This window comes from Panthera onca, chromosome A2 (genome assembly GCF_046562875.1).
Source record: "Panthera onca isolate mPanOnc1 chromosome A2, mPanOnc1 haplotype 2, whole genome shotgun sequence".
Lineage (NCBI taxonomy): Eukaryota > Metazoa > Chordata > Mammalia > Carnivora > Felidae > Panthera > Panthera onca.
Genome location: NC_138340.1, coordinates 90709307 through 90728988, shown reverse-complemented (window position 1 = coordinate 90728988; position 19682 = coordinate 90709307). Strand labels below are relative to the sequence as shown.

Genomic DNA, 19682 nt, shown 5'->3' with positions numbered 1-19682 from the left:
GGACTTCTGGCCTCCAGAACTCTTGAGAGAATAACGATCTGTGGCTTTAAGTGATCCTGTTTGTGGTAAGTTGTTAAATCAGCCCAGGAAACAAATATGTTCCATCTTCACGGTGTCTGGCACAGGCCTTGGCAGGAAGATGAGTTCTTCGTGAATTTTCCTACATGGATAAACGATTTGTGACTGAAGGGTTTACAAGGAAAAATGGGAAAGTGTGAGTAAGAATAAGCCAGTTTTACCTTATCCTTGCTTTCCCTGTTCACTCCTGTATTTAGCTTAGTAAAATATTCAAGTTGAGTGAAAAGCCTGTGTGCCTGAGTATTGTTACTGGGACTTTGGAAAACACACCGGCCAATACCAGCTCCTGCATTTTACTGCCCCATTCACTATCTGTGGTGAGAATGGTTTTCCATTGGCATGACAGGATGCTATCCCAGCTTCCTTCCTAGTAACTTTCTGGTTGGTTTAGAATAGTTACATTAGAATAGTTTGCCATCTTTGTGCTTTTGAAAATGAGAGCCATCCTGCCTTCCCTGGCAGGCCACAGTGTCTGCATTCAGAATGTAGGAATCCTCTCCTTACTGCATCTGACGGCTATTTGGGCAAATTCTGGGCTGCTGTACAGATGTGGCTTAAAGAAACCTGTACAGATATTGTCATCTGGCCCCTGAAACAACCTGATGGTTATGGTATCGTCACTCAAAATCTGATCTTTGTGATCTATGAAGAAGTCCAGTTTTGCTCAGAACTCTCTTATCAGGGTGACAGCTTGTGTTCAAAGTGTATGTAGATGGAAAGAGAAGCACACTTAGTCAAGTATTTCCAACATTAAAAGCAGAGATAATCTGAAGTCAATATATTCAGATTACTTGGAGCGATTAAAAAAGAATAAGCTATTATCCACCATGCTGGAAAACCTTGAAGGTTTTATTCTCAATATTTTTACATTAATACAGATGCTTTTTATTTTGTGCTGAGAAAAACAATCTGTTACACATAATGTAACTTTAATATACAACATAGGAACTCATCCTAAATTAGTTACAACAAGGACCTACAAAAAACTTCATAGGAAAAAAAGTTACCTAATATTGCCACCATATTTTTTAGACTGACCCTGTCAGACCCTGTCACCAATGCTCAGCTCTGTAAACAATGGTTATTTCCACATTTGGGGGAATTGTTAATAATAGGGGCACTAAAATCAGCCTAAAAAGTTCTAGCACATCACTATATACTGTACAGTCCTCAAAAATAATTTATTGTACTGTTTCTAAAAAAAAGGTACTAGGGTTCTTTTGCTCTGTTTCCATATTCTGGAGCTGCACGTGAGCACTTGTGTCTAACAGTCTAAAAACACGAAAACTGAACTGCAATTCACAATCACAGAGATGAGGTGGTGGCGTCGAGAACTTCCCGCCCATTGCACACCGTGGGGACGTACGTGCTTGCAGAGGCTGGAAAACAAAACAGGTCAGAAAATGCAGTGTCAGTCAAGCGAGCCATGTAGGTAATGGAATGGATGATCTCAGACACCAGTTAAAATTAAGTTCAAAACCCATTTTAATTTGGCTTTGGACAAAGCTAAGCGAATTAATGCTGTGGTAGTCCCACGTTCTAACTAGGTTCTGCTCAAAATGAGTTTGTATCCTGGCACATTCCTCCGCTAATGACCTACCTCTTGGAGAGAGAGTTGATAAGCACCATCATTGTTGAAAGGAGTCTCTTGTGGATTTAAAATGAGCTTTGGTAAGCTATAAACTGGTTAAAATTCAATGTGCAAAATTCAAAGCTCACTGCCATTTGTTAAATTCATTGCGGTTTTTAGTACCTTCGTTACTTTTGTTCTCTCTGGGCAGGGGTGACTCTCACGTAGTCTCACGAGTGACCTGTGAACTCCACTGCCGTAGTGAGTGGTTTGATGCGCTTTCATTGCTCACGTAGAGAAACTCTGCGGAAACACTCTAGCAAGGGCTGGGGTGCTAAGAACTCAGATTCTTAACAATTCTCAGAAAGGAAGACATTTCAAAGGGATGATGTTCTTGTCAATGACATTAATGACAATAGTGTCAGGGTGTGAGCACAATATGAGTACGCATATTCATTCTTTTTACAGCATTTAGTTTTCCTAGGTACACTTCATATCTCTTGTCGCTTAGAAGGTTTTGTTTTTATGAGAAATCTAGATACAGCTTTGTCTTTTTACCAAATGAAGACAAAAAAGCAAGGAGCCCCATTCGCCACAGGATGTGCAACTATGTAGCCAAGAGAATCTTTAGAGCTGTTTATGTGACATCCCTTAGCCTGTCCATGATGCTATGCTTTGACCAGAATGAACTGATCCTCTTGGCTACCTGACCACAGCTCAGGTCAAACCAACCAGTCAGCTGGCCTCTTCTTTAAATGTATACCTCTTGGTTAATAATCATATGAGCTAATTCCCTGCTAAAGTGTTCATGCTTGACAGTGGAAATATTCTTGCCCCCTAAAAGGGCATTTTTTTTTTCCATAGGATTTTTTTAAACACAAAGGAGAAACTGATTATGAAATTTGAGATTATGTGCTCAATCACCATGTTTAGGACACTGAAGTCTTTCCAGCAGCCTCACAACTAGGGAAACTTGAACTTCTCAATTTTGCATTGGTTACTTGGCTAGGTATGTGAGAAAAGCCATAAGGACCAGTCTGTGTGACTGTCAGGTTATAGCAGAGTCCGTGACAGGCTAACTCTTGGACATATTTTTCCTTTTATCATTTTTAGGATCGGCTTCAATTTTCTCTACAATATGATCCCACTGAAAGGTATAACTTTGGGAGAAAACATGGCATAATTGACATTTCCTGAAACTTCCACAATGAAGACATTTTAACACTGTCCATGCCAAATAAACATTGGATATAAAGTGATAGTGATAATTTCAAATGTGAGGGTTTTACTTCATTCCTTGTAAAGTTTCTTCATACTTTATCTAACCCTAGCTTTATCAAAGCTAGGTAAGGCAAGAGAAAGAACAAGGTGAGGTGAAGTTCAATCACAGTTCACTGGAAACCTAGCAGACATTCTGTGCTCTTTCTGCAGTCTCTCTCTTTCCGTATATCAAGTTGACATCCCCATGTGGGTGTTTAATAGGCATCTCAAAACCAACTAGCCACAGAGTAACTCTTGATTCCCTAACCTGTCCCCATTTAGTCTTCCTTCCTTCAGTGAATGGTCTCACCATCCAGTCAGCAACCCAAACCAGAAGTCTAACGTTTCTGCTTCCTTCCTTCTTTGTCCCACCTCCCATGTCAACTCTATCATCCTGCCGAATCAACTCAATCTTCCCCGTCTGCCTTCCCATCTCTGCATCCACCACTTTGGGCCAGAGCGCCATTATCCGGCTTTTGGCTACTCCAACAGTGGAGCCGCTGGTATCTCTGTTTCCCCTCTTGCTCCCCTGCCACACATTCTCTGTACAGCAGTGAGAGCATTTTTAAATGTTAGTCACCTCCCTCTACTCCTCCAGTGGCTTCCTTCTGTGCTTTCCTTGCTCTGGTGTGTATGTCCCAGGGTGATTCAGACCATGCCTATCTTTCTGCATTCATCTCATTCCACGGTTTTGTCCCCATTTTTTGCTTGTCCTCAAACACACACATCACGGCAACATCAGGCCATTGCCATAGCTGCTGCCTCTGCCAGGAATGTTCTTCCCTCTCTTCATCACATGTCTTGCTTCTTTTTATCATCTATATCTGAAATATCACTTCCTGTAAAAGGCTGTCATCAGGCCACGTAATTCAAATAGCCAACCAGTTATTCTCTGTCACATCACCTAATTTTAAAACCAATATTTTTCTTGCCTTTTTTGTTTGTTTGTTTGTTACATCTTATGTCTTATAATAATCTTGACCAGGAAGTATCCAGGGGCTCTGTCTTTTTCATTATTTTATCCCAGTTGGTGGTCACGGAATACACCCTCTTAGAACCTCTATAAATATTTTCTGAATGACTATATAAATTGTTGCATTTCCAAGAACAGGGGAACCAATGGAAGTTTCAAGAAGGATATAATCTTTTCACCTGAAGAAATGACCAGCAAATAGGAGGCATATGGGTAGCCCTGTTTGGGGTCAGGTAGGCCTTTTTTCTTATCAAGCCACATGGTGACAATGACCATCAACCACCCCTGCGAAGAGAAGGAGCTCAGGCTGTGAACACCCCAGGGCCAGCCTGGTGCCTTTGACATTTTCACTAATCTCTTCATCTTTTCCAGGATCAGGTTTTATTATTTCTGTGCAGATTTTTCATTTCCAGAGCTTGAAGAGGAATGAGATGTCATAGGGGTAAGTCTAGGAGAACCAGAGGCTGGTATGTTCATGCTCTGTGTCTATCTTGGATCACTCTGATACCCTTTCTGCCTGCACTTTTAAAGATCGTATCAGAAACCTCCGGTTATATTCCCCATACTTTTGGAGTTTGCCGTAATGCTGTTCTCAAGTGTGATCTTCAGATTTTCTTGCTCAATGCATTCTAACTTCTAAAAAAATTGAGGGTATCTTGACTAGGTAGGTAATAAGTACAGGGGCTACAAAGGTAGCTGCATGGAAAATCCTAAGTTAGAGCTTCAAATGATGTTCCCCTACCCACCCCACCCCCACCCCGCCTGGAGATAATCAATATGAAAATTTGCAGAATAACTTTGATTCATCTACCTGCTTCACAGGGACATTGAAGGGAACACCCTATGTTAGAATTCATCTAAACTCTTTGAAAGGAAGCTAATACAAATTCAGGGTTTTCTTACCAGGAATCACAACAGCAAAGACTCCCCAAGAGTCTTTCTGCAGTTATTTTGTCCCTAACCGCTTTCAAGTGGATTAAAGGGAACTGTAACTTGTGTTTTTCTGCATCTCCTTTACTGTTCCATCTGTAGCTTTTGCCTGTGCATTTTATTTTATTATGTGAAAAATATTCTCATTTTTGTACGTGCTGCTGAATATAGTAGAGGAAATTACTGTTTTATGAGTTTACTATCTCAATTACTTTGCATGTCATAAATATTTTACATATGCCTCCCGTCTTAGCCCATCTGTTATTCCCCAAGGTAGTAAACTATGTGCCAGAGCAAAGTACTGTCATTTTCATGTGTGTGTTTGTGATGAGCTCTTGCTATTACTCTAATGAAATTCTCCTGAGGGTTTTAATGGTGTAAGTTTAGCCCATTTTCTTAAGTGCGGCTAAGCAGAGTTCTGTAATCAGACTTTCCTTCAGAAATAAGAGGCATGTAGGCTTATTTCTGGCTTTCCTGGGAGGAGGGGGTGAGGAGCAGCTGCTAGTTACCCCAGGCTAAGGTGGTGCTACTCAACTCGAACAGTGAACACAGTGGAAAAGAACCTGGTACGTTCCACCATTGATCACCAAAGGGCCATTCACACCCATCAAAAGGCATATTTTACTTCACAAACTCTGTGAGACATCGGAAATCAATGCAGCCAAGTGGCAGCTTTGTCTTGCACTGTGAAATCCATTTCTCTTCCACCAGTAATGCACAGGCTGGCTGGGCTTTGGAAAAAATGACCCCGTTTTTTTCAGGTACCTGGGCCCTCAATCAATGCTAAACATATTTCTTTAATAGGTTCGTATGGATGCCAAGTCTGTTAATCAATTTAGTGGTTGAGACTTGGTTCCTGAGAATCAGTGTGTTACTCTAACTGTGTAATATATCAGATGCGGGGAAAAAAGTAAAACAAACATTTAAACAGAACAGACATTCCACTTTGTTTCCATCTGTTCCATTTCCTTGCTCCTAGTAACCCCCCAAAATTTTTCCCAGCATGTCTGCTTGTTTAGATATTTTAATGCTATGGTCATGGAATTCAGTTTCTACCAGCTGTTTGTTGCTTTTTCCTCCTACTTTGTTATTGAACCTGTTTTCTTACTCATCACCTTAATTTTACTTGTGCTAGGGCCCCTAGGTCCCTTTCCAGATGTTCTTCTGCTGATTCATACAAGTTGTCTGGGAAGACGATGACACTATTAGCCGCTGCTTCGGTAGCCTTGCTTTGTCAGAGTTCACGGTGGAAGACACAGAATCAGTTATTAAGAAACGAGGCTAGGTTCTCGGGATAAAGGTCTTAAATCATTAACAGTAGATTTGAGAGGAAATCACATTCGTTATGATGCGGGATGAAAATCTACAGACCCAAGATGTAATTTCCAAATGTGGAGTTAGAACTTAAGAATGCAAAGCCTTCTTCATTCAGTGATTTATTTCTTGCGAGACAATATTCATGGAAAAAGAAAATATGGCACGTACTATTTTATTACCCAGAATACAACTCAATTAACTTATTGATAGAAATTCCACTTGGTCTTCAACTAAACACCCCAGTCCATTATTGCCACGATATGCTGTCATTCTTTCTTCCCAATCGTGTTCTGTTATTCTCTCCTCCATCCCTCAAGATGTATGAAAGCGGATGTACGATAAAATAATTTGAAAATGGAAGGACTTAATTTGTGTGTTTTTCTATTTTGCATTCCTTTTGCCTCCTCTTAGTTTCCCAACATCTCTAGTTTTTCCTCTTTCTTATCCAAATGTGTTTTCAGGCGAGGATCAGAAACTCATTCACCCTGAGGCTCAAACAACTAAGAAAAGCTATATGTGCTTCTGTGTCTAGGGATCAAAGTCAGGCCACAAGTGTTAAACTCTAATAAAATAATGTCAGGCATTAGTCCTCCTCTCTAGTGCAGCTAATCTTGTCAGCTTCACCTTCAAATTATATACAACATCTGAACACTTGATTGCTTTCCATCACTACCACCCTGATTTTAAACCACCAACATCTGGACTATGCAGTAGCTTCTGGAATTATGTCTCTGCCTCCTGCCTCTCTTATATTCTGCCCACACAGCCAAGATGATGAAAATGATGCTTTTAAAGTTAGGTCACTCCACACCCTTTGAGTGTTTTTCCCAGTTCTTTAGAGTAAAAAAGTAAAAGTCCTTACAGTGATTTCCAAGGTCCTACATGACCTGCCCCCTCTCTGTACTCATCTTCTCTTACTGTCATCCTTAGTCATCTCCCTGATATTCTTCCAGCTGTGGACTTTTGTATTTGCTCTTCCCTTTTCTTGGAATGTCTTTTCCCCAGAGACAGACAGCGTTCCCTGTTTTCCTTTCCTTCATGTTTCTGGTCAAATGGTACCTTAGCATAGAGGCTTTCTTTGGCCACTGAATAAAAAATAGTAACCTTCTGCTCCCACTTTGCCTTATTTGTCTGTGCCCAACATTACTTTCTTCACATCACTTATCAACTTCTGACATATTATATATTACTGGTTTTTCTGTTTCATTCATTACCCCATCCCCTTTGCCTAGAGCTGAGCCTGAGCCCAAAAGTTTCTTGAATGACTGAATAAATTATCCATCAAATTAATCACAGTTACTTACTAAGGGTTCTCTCTCCCAAAGTGTCTGAAATTTCCTCTAGGTAAGGAAGATATTTAAAAAAAAGTATTTCCACATAAGTAGGCATTTTCCTGCTATATGGACACAGATATCTCCATATATGGATGTTCTACAGAGAATTTTACTTAAAATGAAAAGGAACTTGAAGGAGAAATAGTATAGAATAAATTGATGTTAGACTTATTGCTTGCTTTAAGGAATTGCTCATCTAAAGTCAAAGTATGGGCAATATTTGATTATAAACATATTTCCTTTTTTAGTTAACTTACCTACATAGTTAGGAGCATTGTACCGTGTTCCTAGAGGCACTGATAATTTTGGGGTTACATGGAAATGCATATGGCTATTGGTATCTCTCGTACAGTATTGAACTCTCTGGTTTAGGGACTCTCTTTGAGATACTGAGTTTACCTTGTTTTCAATTGTACAGGACAGAAGGGAACTATACAATGTAATTTAATCCAAGAAAGTGATGCTTCTGCTTAAACAACTATTTAAATGAGAGAAATTTGATCTGTGACATAAACATTTACCCAGCCACCGTTAAACAGTATTGTTTTGTCTTCACTAAAGCTCATTTTCTGGGAAGCTTTGTGGGTAGCCCCTCCGGAATACCATACCTTCTCTGTGTGCAGCCAGGGTGTGGGGGTCGCCGGGGTCTCAAAGGGACACGTTTTATGCCGTTGAACTCCCTGGCGTGGGCTTTTGAGATGAACATAAGTTTGCACCCATTGCTGGTAGAACAAGATGCTGTCGTGTGTGGTACTGAAGAGAAAGCTTCTAATTTAAAAAAGAAATCACTGAACTTGAAGATGCTAAGATTCTTGCTGTCAGAATAATCTCTGAGATGCATTTTGTAACCGAGCTGAGGCAGAAAATCCAGAGACGCCACAAAAGCCACTTAGCCACTTTTGAGAGTTTTATCTGTGGCTCCACTTACCAAATTCCTGAAAGTGTCTCACAGGGAGGCCCCGGCTTTCTTCCCTAGGAACTGTGGTTATTAAAATAAATGATCCTTATCATCCCTTCTATCTCAAGTTCCTTCAGCCACTGTTTAAAGAAGGCATGCTATGTTTGCTTGGGGAAAACCTAGTGAAATGTTAGAGGTAAAGAGCAAATGATTTAAGGGTTATAGAATGGCAGTCGTGAGACAAACTGGAAACGTGTGGAAAGGGGAAGGGGGAGAAGCATCAGTTTCCTACTCCATGTAGGGTTACCCCTGAGAGCTAGGGCCTCTTTCTTTTCCCACCCTCCAGGAGGAAGGCGTGAAAGAGAATGGAATGAGGTTCTCAGGCATCCTGTGACTTTCCTCTCCCAACGGAAAACGGATCGACATCTGTCTGATATGTTTGCACTAGGTATATTGTGCCTGGAAGCAGATGGCTTAGCTTGCTGAATACTCTAGGCTCCTCCAGTATTGGCCAGTCAGGATTTATGTTTATAATATCCTTCCAAGAAGACCATCAATTCAGTGTGTGTTGTCTTATAAGTTGCTAATTTGCCTGGCCGGTCTAGTACCTAGTGTCGTCGTGGGACTCCCTCAACTGTAAAGTGCAGGCATATTGTGCTGATTTTCTGGACTTGAACGGTTGAGAAGAAACTTGGGCATTATGTGCCCTTTTTTATTTTTTCTTTTATAAAGTCACATTCAGACTTGAGCCATGGCTTGCCCCTCTTAACTTGGTAATCTTCAAAGGCTTGGCCCCTGTTAAGTGCAAAGTCTGGTCTTCATGTGCTTGCTTTCTGTTGCTGTAGCCCTCTGGAAAATTATGCTGTGACTCTGAAAGACTGTGCACTTGATCTTTTTATACTACTGCTTCTTATAATGTGAAAATGCTTTGTAATAAAGAATAGTTCTATTAATGAAGCAGTTCACACTTGAGCCCCTAGACAAGGGACTTTCTGAATAAGGTTTTGGCAGAAGAAATCAATCTCCATATGCCTGTGGCTCCTCTGGGACCCAAATCTGAGCATCATTAGTTAGCAGAAGCCTCTTGACTGTTCTTAATGATAATGGCATACATACATCTGAATGATCACCATGAGCAAGAGAAACACATATCCCCATAGGACCAAGTCTGGATACATAATAGCTCTGAAGACTGTTGGGCACACTCCATTTCTCACCTCCCTCTCCCCACTCTGTGCTGATACAAACTCAAGTTAGTGTCGACAACATTCCGACCTGCATGGGTCCCCTGGGGTTTTACGCTGCTTAACCTCATCTGTGCATCCAGCTTGTGTCCTTCAAGATTCTGCAGTTCGACTTCCACTTGCAGCATAGTTCTTAATTGCCTGTCTTCAGGAACCAGCTCTGGGAAGCCCTTTTGCTTCTAAAGCTGAACAAAATAGAGAACGGTCTCTTCTCTTCCTTCTCATCCAAATACAAAGAGCGTTTGCTTACGTGTGTGGGTGTAGGAGCAGCAATACAAGTATGAGTTTAGGATTTTAGGGTGGCTGAGTTAACTGCTATTGGAAGGAGTATTCCCAGTTTCAGTAAATGTCTTCTAAGGGGAGCCTTCTCTGGAGGGTTCCAGAGAGAGAGCTGAGGAAATAGTAGCTGGCTGGGAATGTGGCTGTTGGCATCATGAGGCAAAGGATAGGAGCTCAGAACACCTCTCCCTCTCTGAATCCAGTGCCAGCTTCCTCGGTGAGGGTCATCTCAGAGACTCTCCTTGTTCTGCACTGACACTGGTAGGTGAAGCACACAGCGTGGTGGAGTCCAAGGTTCTCAAAATGTTTTCCTTGGACCACTTTGATTGAACCAGCTGGAGTATCTGTTACGAACCAGATTTCTTTCGACCCGGATCATATGGCCCAGAATATCTATGGGTGGGGCCTGGGAACTTCATTTCAATGAGGTTTTTTTTGTTGTTGGGTTTTTTTTGTTTGTTCGGTTTTTGGGTTTTTTTGGTACACAAATATTGGGAGCCACTGGTCTCTGGGTGTACTGAATGGAGAAAAGTTAATGTTTCCTTTATTTATATTTTTTTAACTGTTTATTTTTGAGAGACAGAAAGAGAAACAGAGGGCAAGCAGGGGAGGGGCAGAGAGAGAGGGACACACCAAATCTGAAGCAGGCTTCAAACTCTGAGCTGTCAGCACAGACCCCAACACGGGGCTCGAACTCATGAACAACAAGATCATGACCTGAGCTGAAGTCGGACGCTTAACCGACTGAGCCACCCAGGTGCTCCTAATGTTTCTTTTATTTTTATTATTTTGACTCTCACTGTGTATAGTTAATCGGTTACAACTAAAGTTGTTCCCTTTAAACCTAGCAGTATGTAAACATTTCACAAATGGTGAGTTTTCCAAGATGTCCCTAACCATGTTTTTTCCTCTGTGCTTGCTTCTAAGTTTGGTCATGCCTTTACGTCTTTTTGCAGCACTGCTCAGCTTTTAACATCCAGTACTGTTACTTGTTGTGCTATCAGCCACCTTAGCTGCCATCAGGTAGGTCACCCAGGCTCCTAAATGATGTGATATTTCTGCCACTCTTGCCTGAGAATTAACTGGGAATTAATTTGGCCGCACCTTCCAGTCTGGGGAACTTCTTGGCACTGCTCGGGATTACCTGTGTCAAGTCTGTGATCCTTAATGAAACTGCAGTGCTGGCTTCAGGATTTGGAGAATGTGGCCCAAGGAAAATGGCCACAAACTATTTCATAGGTGGGGTGTGTGTCCCTTCCTTGCATCTGGACAGGCTTTGTCCTCCTCTCTAGGATTCCACGTGGAAAGGCATTCTGCCAAGTTGCCAAGCCGGAGAGTGAAGCTACCATGGGCTTCCAGATCAGGTCAGTCTCAGCTGAAACCCCGGAAGGACCCAGTCCAGGCCTCATAGAGCAGACGAACTGCTCGGCCAAGCCCTGCCTGGATTCCTAACCCACAAAATCATGAGAGATATAAAAGGGTTATTTTTTTTTTAATTTTTAATTTTTATTTATTTATTTATTTTTTAGGGGGTTATTGTTTTAAAGCCACAAAATTTTGTGGAAGCTTGTCATGCGGGAATAGATAATTAGATGTGTGTGGGTGTTGCGGTGAGTAACCCTGTTGGTATATTAACTTACTCTTAACATGGGGTTGTTGTTTTTATACCTGGAAAGAGTAAATTAGAAAACCAGCAGCAATGCTGGTAACAATAACTCAATACGGTAAAATGCCTATATAATACTCACCAGAACATAAATTATGTAGCAACTAAGTAAAACATATGCTTTACCTAATGAAGTCAGAACAATTTGAGGATTTTTCTTGAGTTATAAAACAGTGTACTTCCTAATATTTAGGAAGGAAATGGATATAAACTGAGCTGAATATATAATGGAGGAAACAGGCATGAAGAAATTAAACCAGTTGCTTACATGTTCACCAGAGTGTGGGTTAGTAATGTGTTCATGCATAAACTAGATCCCATAGACCAGTGTCTTTCAAACTTCTTTGATTGCAATTCACAGTAAAAAACCTCCTACTTGGACCTTGTAGACGTGTAACCACTGGAGCAAACTCCATGAAATACTACTTACCCTTATCACATATAATGTACTCTAATACATTTAATTCTATTTTCTTCTAAAACTGCTAGAGAAACATACTACATAAATTTCAGGACCCATTACTAGGTTACACACTACAATATGGACAACAGTGGTCTAGATGCCGAGCTTCATGAGACTAGGGGTTCTTTTTCTCCACTGTGTACCTCGGTGCTTAGAAATTTCTGTTGTATAGAAGATACTTAAGCATTTAATGAATGAATGAATTTCATGACTCTAGTTCCAATTTATGAAAATGCGTAGGATATTAATCACAAATCAGGAAACCCAGAGTCGATTTTTGAATCACCGTATATCTTTGAGAAGTACCTTTCATATTTTCTCACCTGTGAAATGGAACTTGTAGTATCTACTACTCATGGGATAAAAGGAGCCCACAAATAAAACTATTTTGCATAAAATATAAAGAATTACAAATAACAGATTAATGTACTTGTTACTTCTGCAATTTGATATGCCTAGAGTTATCACATGAATACTTCTTCACCTTATCATTTTAATACCACTTCGTTAACATGGAGCAGAGAAAAACTACTAAAAAAAATGAGGTCCTTTTTAAAGAAAATTTTACTTAAAATTTCATTGAGTAACAAAATAGTTCTAAAACGTTGGGCTGGGTAGATGCTTACTTCGAAGTATCTCATTGGGCCACTTGCAGATTAGCATTCTGCGTGAAAGCTTAAAACACATGTTTTTGTGTAAGTGGATATTTCTGAAATTCGGAAGAGAGACTTGGTTGGGTAAAGTGCCCTTGGTATTCCTTCAGGAATTTATTAATTCCAAGTATGTATATTAGAAAATGCTGCCATTTTGAAATTACTGACGTTTATATGTATAAATGTCTGTGGAAGGGGCTTTGTTAAACTGTTTGAGTAACAGCTGGGAAATCTGAGCTCTGAGAGCAGGATGACTTTTGCTCAGAAGTCAGTCTTGCTGTACAGCCTTGGGTAACTTTCCTATTGTTATCCCTGTAAAGCCTACCACGTACCTAACTTCCTGGGAACTTTCCCGGCTTGCACCCTGACTGAAGTAGCAGGATACAGTTGTTGGATATACTGCCTTTGAAATGAGAGAAACTGACTCTAAATTCTGGTTCTGCCATTTTCAATATGTGGGACCCTGGGTAGGTTTCTTGATGTCAGGGAATTGTATGCATTAAATAAGATACAGCACATGTGCACATGTGTATGACATTTTTAGCATGATGCCCAGCAGATAGAAAAGAATCAGTGATAGTTCCATTGGCTGTTCTTATCATTGTTGTTTTTATTTGCTATTGCCAGTTCTTTCTTGTCTGGTCTAGCTAGCTGCTACAGTTGGGCTCTAGAAAAAAGATGTGTCTGCTCAAGAAATAAGCAGGTTTCTCTGGGGTCCAAGGAAAATGATCACAAGTCTTACCATGTGCTGGCACTCAACCATCGTGACACCTGGAAATTGAGCTGAAAAGACAAGAACATCCCTGTCTCCACCGAGGAGTGGCATATCCAGTGCATCCGTGAACGTGTGCTATCAGCCGGCAGCCTTTCCTTTGTTTGCTGGGGGAAGGGCAGCCCTGTTAAATTTTATACTTTGCTGCAGAAACTGGGGCACTAATGTGATTGCTCACTCTGTGATGCTGAGCTATTTTGAAGCATACTTTCTGATCGACTCGAGGCAAAATGGTGAGGCAGTCATTTGTCTCTGTCACTCCAGTCTTCCTTCCCTCTCTTGTGGCTTCCTTCCTCCGCCCCCCTCATCCTTCTGTCAGTGAATTTCTCCTGCTTCAAACCACAGATAAGCTGAAAATGGCTTAAAAGGTTGTCCCCTTTAGGTACACTGTGCCTGAGAATTTAATGAGAGGCTCTCTAAGGATAGTGTTTCAGATGTTCGCAGGCCAGTCAGAGATGCAGTGGTGGCCTGGGCTGTTCCTCCACTACCCTTCAGCTGGTTTGCAGCTGAAAAGCCCTGTGCATCGAAGTACGAGGAAGATACATTCCGGCGTTTTTCAAGGTGTGTTCCATGGAATATTAGCTGGTTTAACTGTGCTTGAATACTTTTTTTTTTTTTTAATGTTTGTTCATTTTTGAGACAGAGAGAGACAGAGCATGAACGGGGGAGGGTCAGAGAGAGAGGGAGACACAGAATCTGAAGCAGACTCCACGCTCTGAGCTGTCAGCACAGAGCCCGACTCGGGGCTCGAACTCACGGACCGTGAGATCATGATCTGAGCCGAAGTCAGACGCCCAACCGACCGAGCCACCCAGGCGCCCCTGTGCTTGAATACTTTTAAGGAACTGTAAATAACCAGGTTAAACAGATTGCCTTGCTCTCGGGATTCTTAAAACTAACATGCTCATGGTAAAGGTGCTGCTTCAAACTTCTAAGGGGGTATTTAGGATGAACCATTTCCCGTCTATTTTTGGTTATCTTCCCTTTTTAATTTTTCATGAAGCACCTTTATCATGTGTGACACAGGACATACTCTGCAGAGCACCAATCTAGGCCGACCCTCTGGGCCAGTGAGTAAAGTAAAGCCACAAATAATAAAGTGATGTGCTCAGCGTTTCCTATTGAATTGATTGCAGAGTCAGGACTAAGAAGTAGGTGCTCTGACTCCACAACACAGTCAAAAATTCTAAGTGTGGGGGCACCTGGGTGGCTCAGTCGGTTAAGCGTCCGACTTCGGCTCAGGTCATGATCCCACAGTTTGTGAGTTCGAGCCCCGCGTCGGGCTCTGTGCTGGCAGCTCAGAGCCTGGAGCCTGCTTCGGATTCTGTGTCTCCCTCTCTCTCTGCCCCTCCCCTGTTCATTCTCTGTCTCTCTCTGTCTCAAAAATAAATAAACATTTAAAAAATCCCAAGTGCAGTTATGGATTTAATGTCTGTGTTCCCTGCTAGCCTGTATGTACCATCAAAACAGGAGCCTTGACTTTCACTCACCTCTGTATCCTTAGCACCTAGCATACACTACCTGACACACAGTGGATGAACCAGCACTTATTAAATTGAATTGAGATTGTTCATGGGGGATGGACATGGGTTGTCCTTGCCTATTCCTATTCATTGCTTCCCCTCTGAGCCTTCTCTCTGCTATAGTGCTATTCACGGAAGGGTCACTGCCAAGTTCTATACTTACACTGAGAATATGTGGTCCCCGTTCCGCTGACACTGAACCTGTTGAGGTGCAGTCTGTGTGTGACCACATTCTTCTGGGGTTGGAACAGGATGATGTGCACCTTGGGTGCAAACAAACAGCCCAGGACCACGAAGCCACTCAGGCTAACAGAGATGCACATGGTTGTTGTCTGCACCTACAAGAAAAGGTTGCCTAGTTAAATGTCTGGCTGTAAATGCAACCATGTCACCTACTAAAAAGAACACTGAGAAAAGACCAAACCAAAAACCCAAATCATCCACAGTTCTGTTGTTAGTATAACCAAACCAATAGAATGATGAAATGAGATCTTTTGAACTTGAGATGTTCATGGAAACATTGCTTAAGATCTGTTAGCAAACACATTTGTGTTAGGTGCTCCTGAGTGCTTGCCAGGACTTTACATGGATTTTCTTGTTTTGTTTCTTTTCTTCTTTATATTTGTATAAAGACATTTCTGCAGAACCACCTAAGTCAGAATCTTAAATACTAAAATATCAACATTCCCTGATGAAGTGACCAGATTGCTGATGGTTTCAGTCATTCAACTTAGCTTGTTTAAGGTTCAGTGTACCATGAACAAATCTGAGGGGCCATTTACATTTCCCCATCTTTTTTTTCTTTTTTGCTGGGAATTCTGCCCATCAGCTATTGGTTACCCCACTCAAAGTTGTGAGACACTGTCAACTGTCTTATGGGCTACCTGTAAGTTATTTCATTGGCAACCCTCTGGAATCTTGATACACGAGGTACTCACTGTTCAATCATTTTGTTCTCTAGGCTTCCGTACGTCTGTTCTTGGCAGAGAACTTGCACCTGCTTCCTCTTTGCCTCCCGTGAAAGTACCCCTCAGAACTAGGTTTTATCGTGCCTTGTTTTCATTCTTTTGCTTTCCCTCTTCATCTCCGCTGATCTCGTCATCTGTCCTAACTTCAGCTCCCACAGATTTTCTAGAAAATCCTAAATTAGCTTCTACATATTTTATTGTTTTCAGTACTAAAAAATGGAAATTAATTATTTCTTCTATCAGTCTCACTCAGAGTAGCTATGGTAAATCCTAGGGTAATTTTAGATTTCTTTGTCCTTTTGCTCCAGGCAATGTTATTACCAGATAGCATAATCTCTCATGCCCTCAAGTGTTTGACCTTCTCTAATCAGAGAAAGCTTGAGACTGAACAATTAACTGGAGAAGCCACATAACTCTAGAAGGCTGCGTTCTGGTTTGACTAGACAAAATTCAGGTTACCCCTGTAGCATTACTCTTCAGATTCTGAGTTTACTTTGTATGCCAAAAGGACAATCTACCCTATTTTAAAGCTCCTGTCCCTTTTAACTGCTCCAGTGCCCTCCACTTGACCCCACACTGCAGGCTCCTTTCCCTTTTGCCAGCTTCTCAGAAAGGAGCCCACTCACTAATTTTGCAATGTAAAAGCCTTGATAAACCATCACTGTGTTATTTATAGCGGGTCCGATTTCTGGCGTAATTTTTTTTTGTATTGATGGGTACTATCAGAACTGAACTCCTCCTTTAGAACTATCCTCTTCCATCTTCACTTTTGACTGGGGAGCCAGTATGAGAGGTGCCAGATACTAGAGTGAGGGTAGGACAAGTTCAAATGTATCATCTTTCAAGGAAACCTTTTCTAATAATATTCTATAACGCTGAAGCTTCTCACACACTTTAAGCCATTACAAGGGGGAGGAGAGGCTTTTATGAGGAGGGTATCTTGAAAAAAGGCTGTGCTGTGAGTTCTAGACCCTTCCTCCCTGAAGGAAGGTTGTGCTTTTCTCCTCACTTGAGACCTGGAGAGGAGTGCTTCAATGTGGCTATTCACAGAATGTTTGAGGCTTTTCTGCAGGAGGAAGATGTCCTGGCTTGAAGCCTGATTCCTGTCCTGGAAGTCTAGGAGGTGAGAAAAGGTTAATTACTTTCATGGCAGAGCACAGACACTTGCTACCGTATTGAGACAGCCCTTTACTGTAAGAATTTATCAAAGCAAAGGATGTGTGAGTGCCGTGCATGGACTGGATGTCCCACACTATAAAGACCATCATGGGTAGTCTTGTGCTCCTTTGGAGCAGCCTGAGTCCTTCCTAGAAAGAGGCTGGCGGCCGGGTGTAGTTGGGTGCCCTGGGACTGAGCACGGGGCCACAAGGGACAGGTCAGAATAGGACTCACTCAAGAACCTGCAGGAGAAAAAAACCAGCCGGATATTTCTGAACATTGCATGAAAACACGCTTTAATCATCTTCCAGGTATCCCAAGGATGTGTCTTTAACAAACACTGCAGAGATCATAAAACTATCCATTTACATAAGAACTGTCCTGCTTCTTCCTTATTACTCTCTGACCAGGGCCAGTTGGTGAAATGGGGAGTGTGAATAAGAAGAACGGAAAAGCCAAGCACTGCAGGCTCTCTGCCCCAGGCAGGCCAGACTTCAGGAGAACATGAGATGTAATGTTAAGTCAAGGTATGGTTTTGATAATTATACAAGACTAGGCATTTTGATTTACTAATAGAGACTACTTTCTGTTGAAGACGATCGTAGGACCATGTGTTACCTAAGAGCACACACATTCATGGGCCAACCAAACTCATGAGCGTTTTCATTTATTGCTCTATCCCCAGCACCAGAACGGAGCCTCATATGATGAATGCTCAGTATTTGAATGTGTTCACTGGGATTTCCATGCAGGGGTGGGCGATTATTACTCTCACTAATTACTAAAGGGGCAATGGGTGCCAGAACTAAAGATGCATTTTGGTCATAGTTTATGTAGCATATTATTTAATATATTTGTTTCGATTGGAAACCTTTTAGATTTTTATAAAGCCGAAGTACTGGCCTCATAAATTCAATTGTTCAGTTCCTTTAAGAAGTCATACTACTTACTAATGGGGCGCCTGGGTGGCTCAGTCGGTTAAGCATCCAACTTCGACTCAGGTCATGATCTCACGGTTTGTGAGTTCGAGCCCTGCCATCAGGCTCTGTGCTGACTGACAGCTCAGAGCCCGGAGCCTGCTTCGGATTCTCTGTCTCCCTCTCTCTCTGCCCCTCCCCTGCTCATTTCCTCTCTCTCTCTCAAAAATAAATAAACATTAAAAAAATGTAAGAAGTCACACTACTAAAAGTCTGTATTTACCTATAATTCTTTGTTCTGCCTTTTTGTACCCTATTAGTCCATGCTGCTCGGCTTTCAGCTTCCTCAAACTTCCAGCAACATTGGACATGCTTCCTTCGTTTTAGCTTCCTGACATCCTTCCCTCACTGAAAGTTCCTTGTCTTAGTTTTGTTTTTGCTGTTGGCTTTTTTGCTTCTACCTGAATTTTAAGTGCTGGAGTGTCTCAGACCCCAGTTTGGTTTCTCTTCACTTCATCTCATTGGGTTCCATGGCTTAAGTACCGCCTATGTTGATGTTGCTCAAGTATTTATTACGAGTTCCAGCCTATCTTATGGGCTTCCAGACAAATATTCAACTGCTGTCTTGGCATACTGTACTGGATATGTCATAGGCATATCGGGATTAATATGTAAAACTTGATGCCCTCCCCCAGGTACTTGAGTACGTGACCTAAAATCCCACCCAGCTGTGCAAGCCACAAAAAAGGGAGTCATCCTTGATTTTTACCTTTTCTCTTACACCCACACATCCAGTCCAATAGCAACTTCTGTTCGTTCTTTTGGAATATAATTTTCTATGGTCTCTTCTAGCATGTCTTTCAAGCACAGGCACTGACTGCCTCTGTTCTGGACTTTCTTTCCACGGTAAAGAGATTCTGGACCTTCTTTGTATGGCAAAGAGACTTAGAAGATGGAGATAGTGTCTACTTTTGGAGCAAAGAGCCAGAATATCATCCATTACAAAAGGTTCAGGTTCCATAACCTCACATTGCCTCCCCCGTAACGCTGCCACTGACCATGCTGTGGTGACACGGGCCACTTTGCCTAGCCCATGGGAAGTGGAGTTCAGGGAACCAGAGCCAATGCTGATCCTCTCTGGCTACCACTATTGCTTTGAGTCATAAAGTTTTTTGATCAATATTAACAAAACTCTGGCAAGCTAATATGTTACCTTATAAGTAGAGTCAAATCTGAGATGCTACAATCTTCGATAGTTTTGGCAACAGGATCGCAATGGTTTTCTCACAGAGGAAGTGTGAGGGCTTTGTGGGCTGAATAACAAAATGTGAGAGAAGTCCATGGGAATCAGTAGAAAGCATGCTGACCAAATTCTATGGCCAACCAGGCAGTAAACAGTGCTCCACCTTATTCCCCAGTAATGAACGATGGGGATTTGGGATGGGGGTTAGAGGCTGAGTAACTGGAAGTAGGTTCAGATAGAGCTGCTGGACCAGTGCCGTAGTTGTTGCTAACTCCTCTAGGGAGTGGGGTGGATTTCCTGTCTAATCTGGTTCAAGTCCTGGGTGGACAGAAACTTCAACTCGTTTTCACATAAAAGTTGCAGAGACACGCACGCATATTGAACACAAAAGGAGGGACCTTCAGAGAAGGCAGACATCAGGTGAATCACCTGCACT

General features: G+C 41.8%; 1 protein-coding gene across 1 annotated transcript in view; it reads right to left on the bottom strand.

Annotated features, from left to right (window-relative positions):
- Window positions 1-888: 888 nt before the first annotated feature.
- GRM3 (glutamate metabotropic receptor 3) overlaps window positions 889-19682 on the bottom strand; it is a 220301-nt gene continuing 201507 nt past the window's right edge. The window contains exons 5-6 of the mRNA XM_060632366.3: window positions 15124-15298; window positions 889-1457 (exon numbers count right to left, since the gene is read on the bottom strand). Of these exons, the coding sequence (XP_060488349.1) occupies window positions 1384-1457; window positions 15124-15298 (249 nt within the window). The 3' untranslated portion in view covers window positions 889-1383. The remainder of the gene's footprint in view (window positions 1458-15123; window positions 15299-19682) is intronic.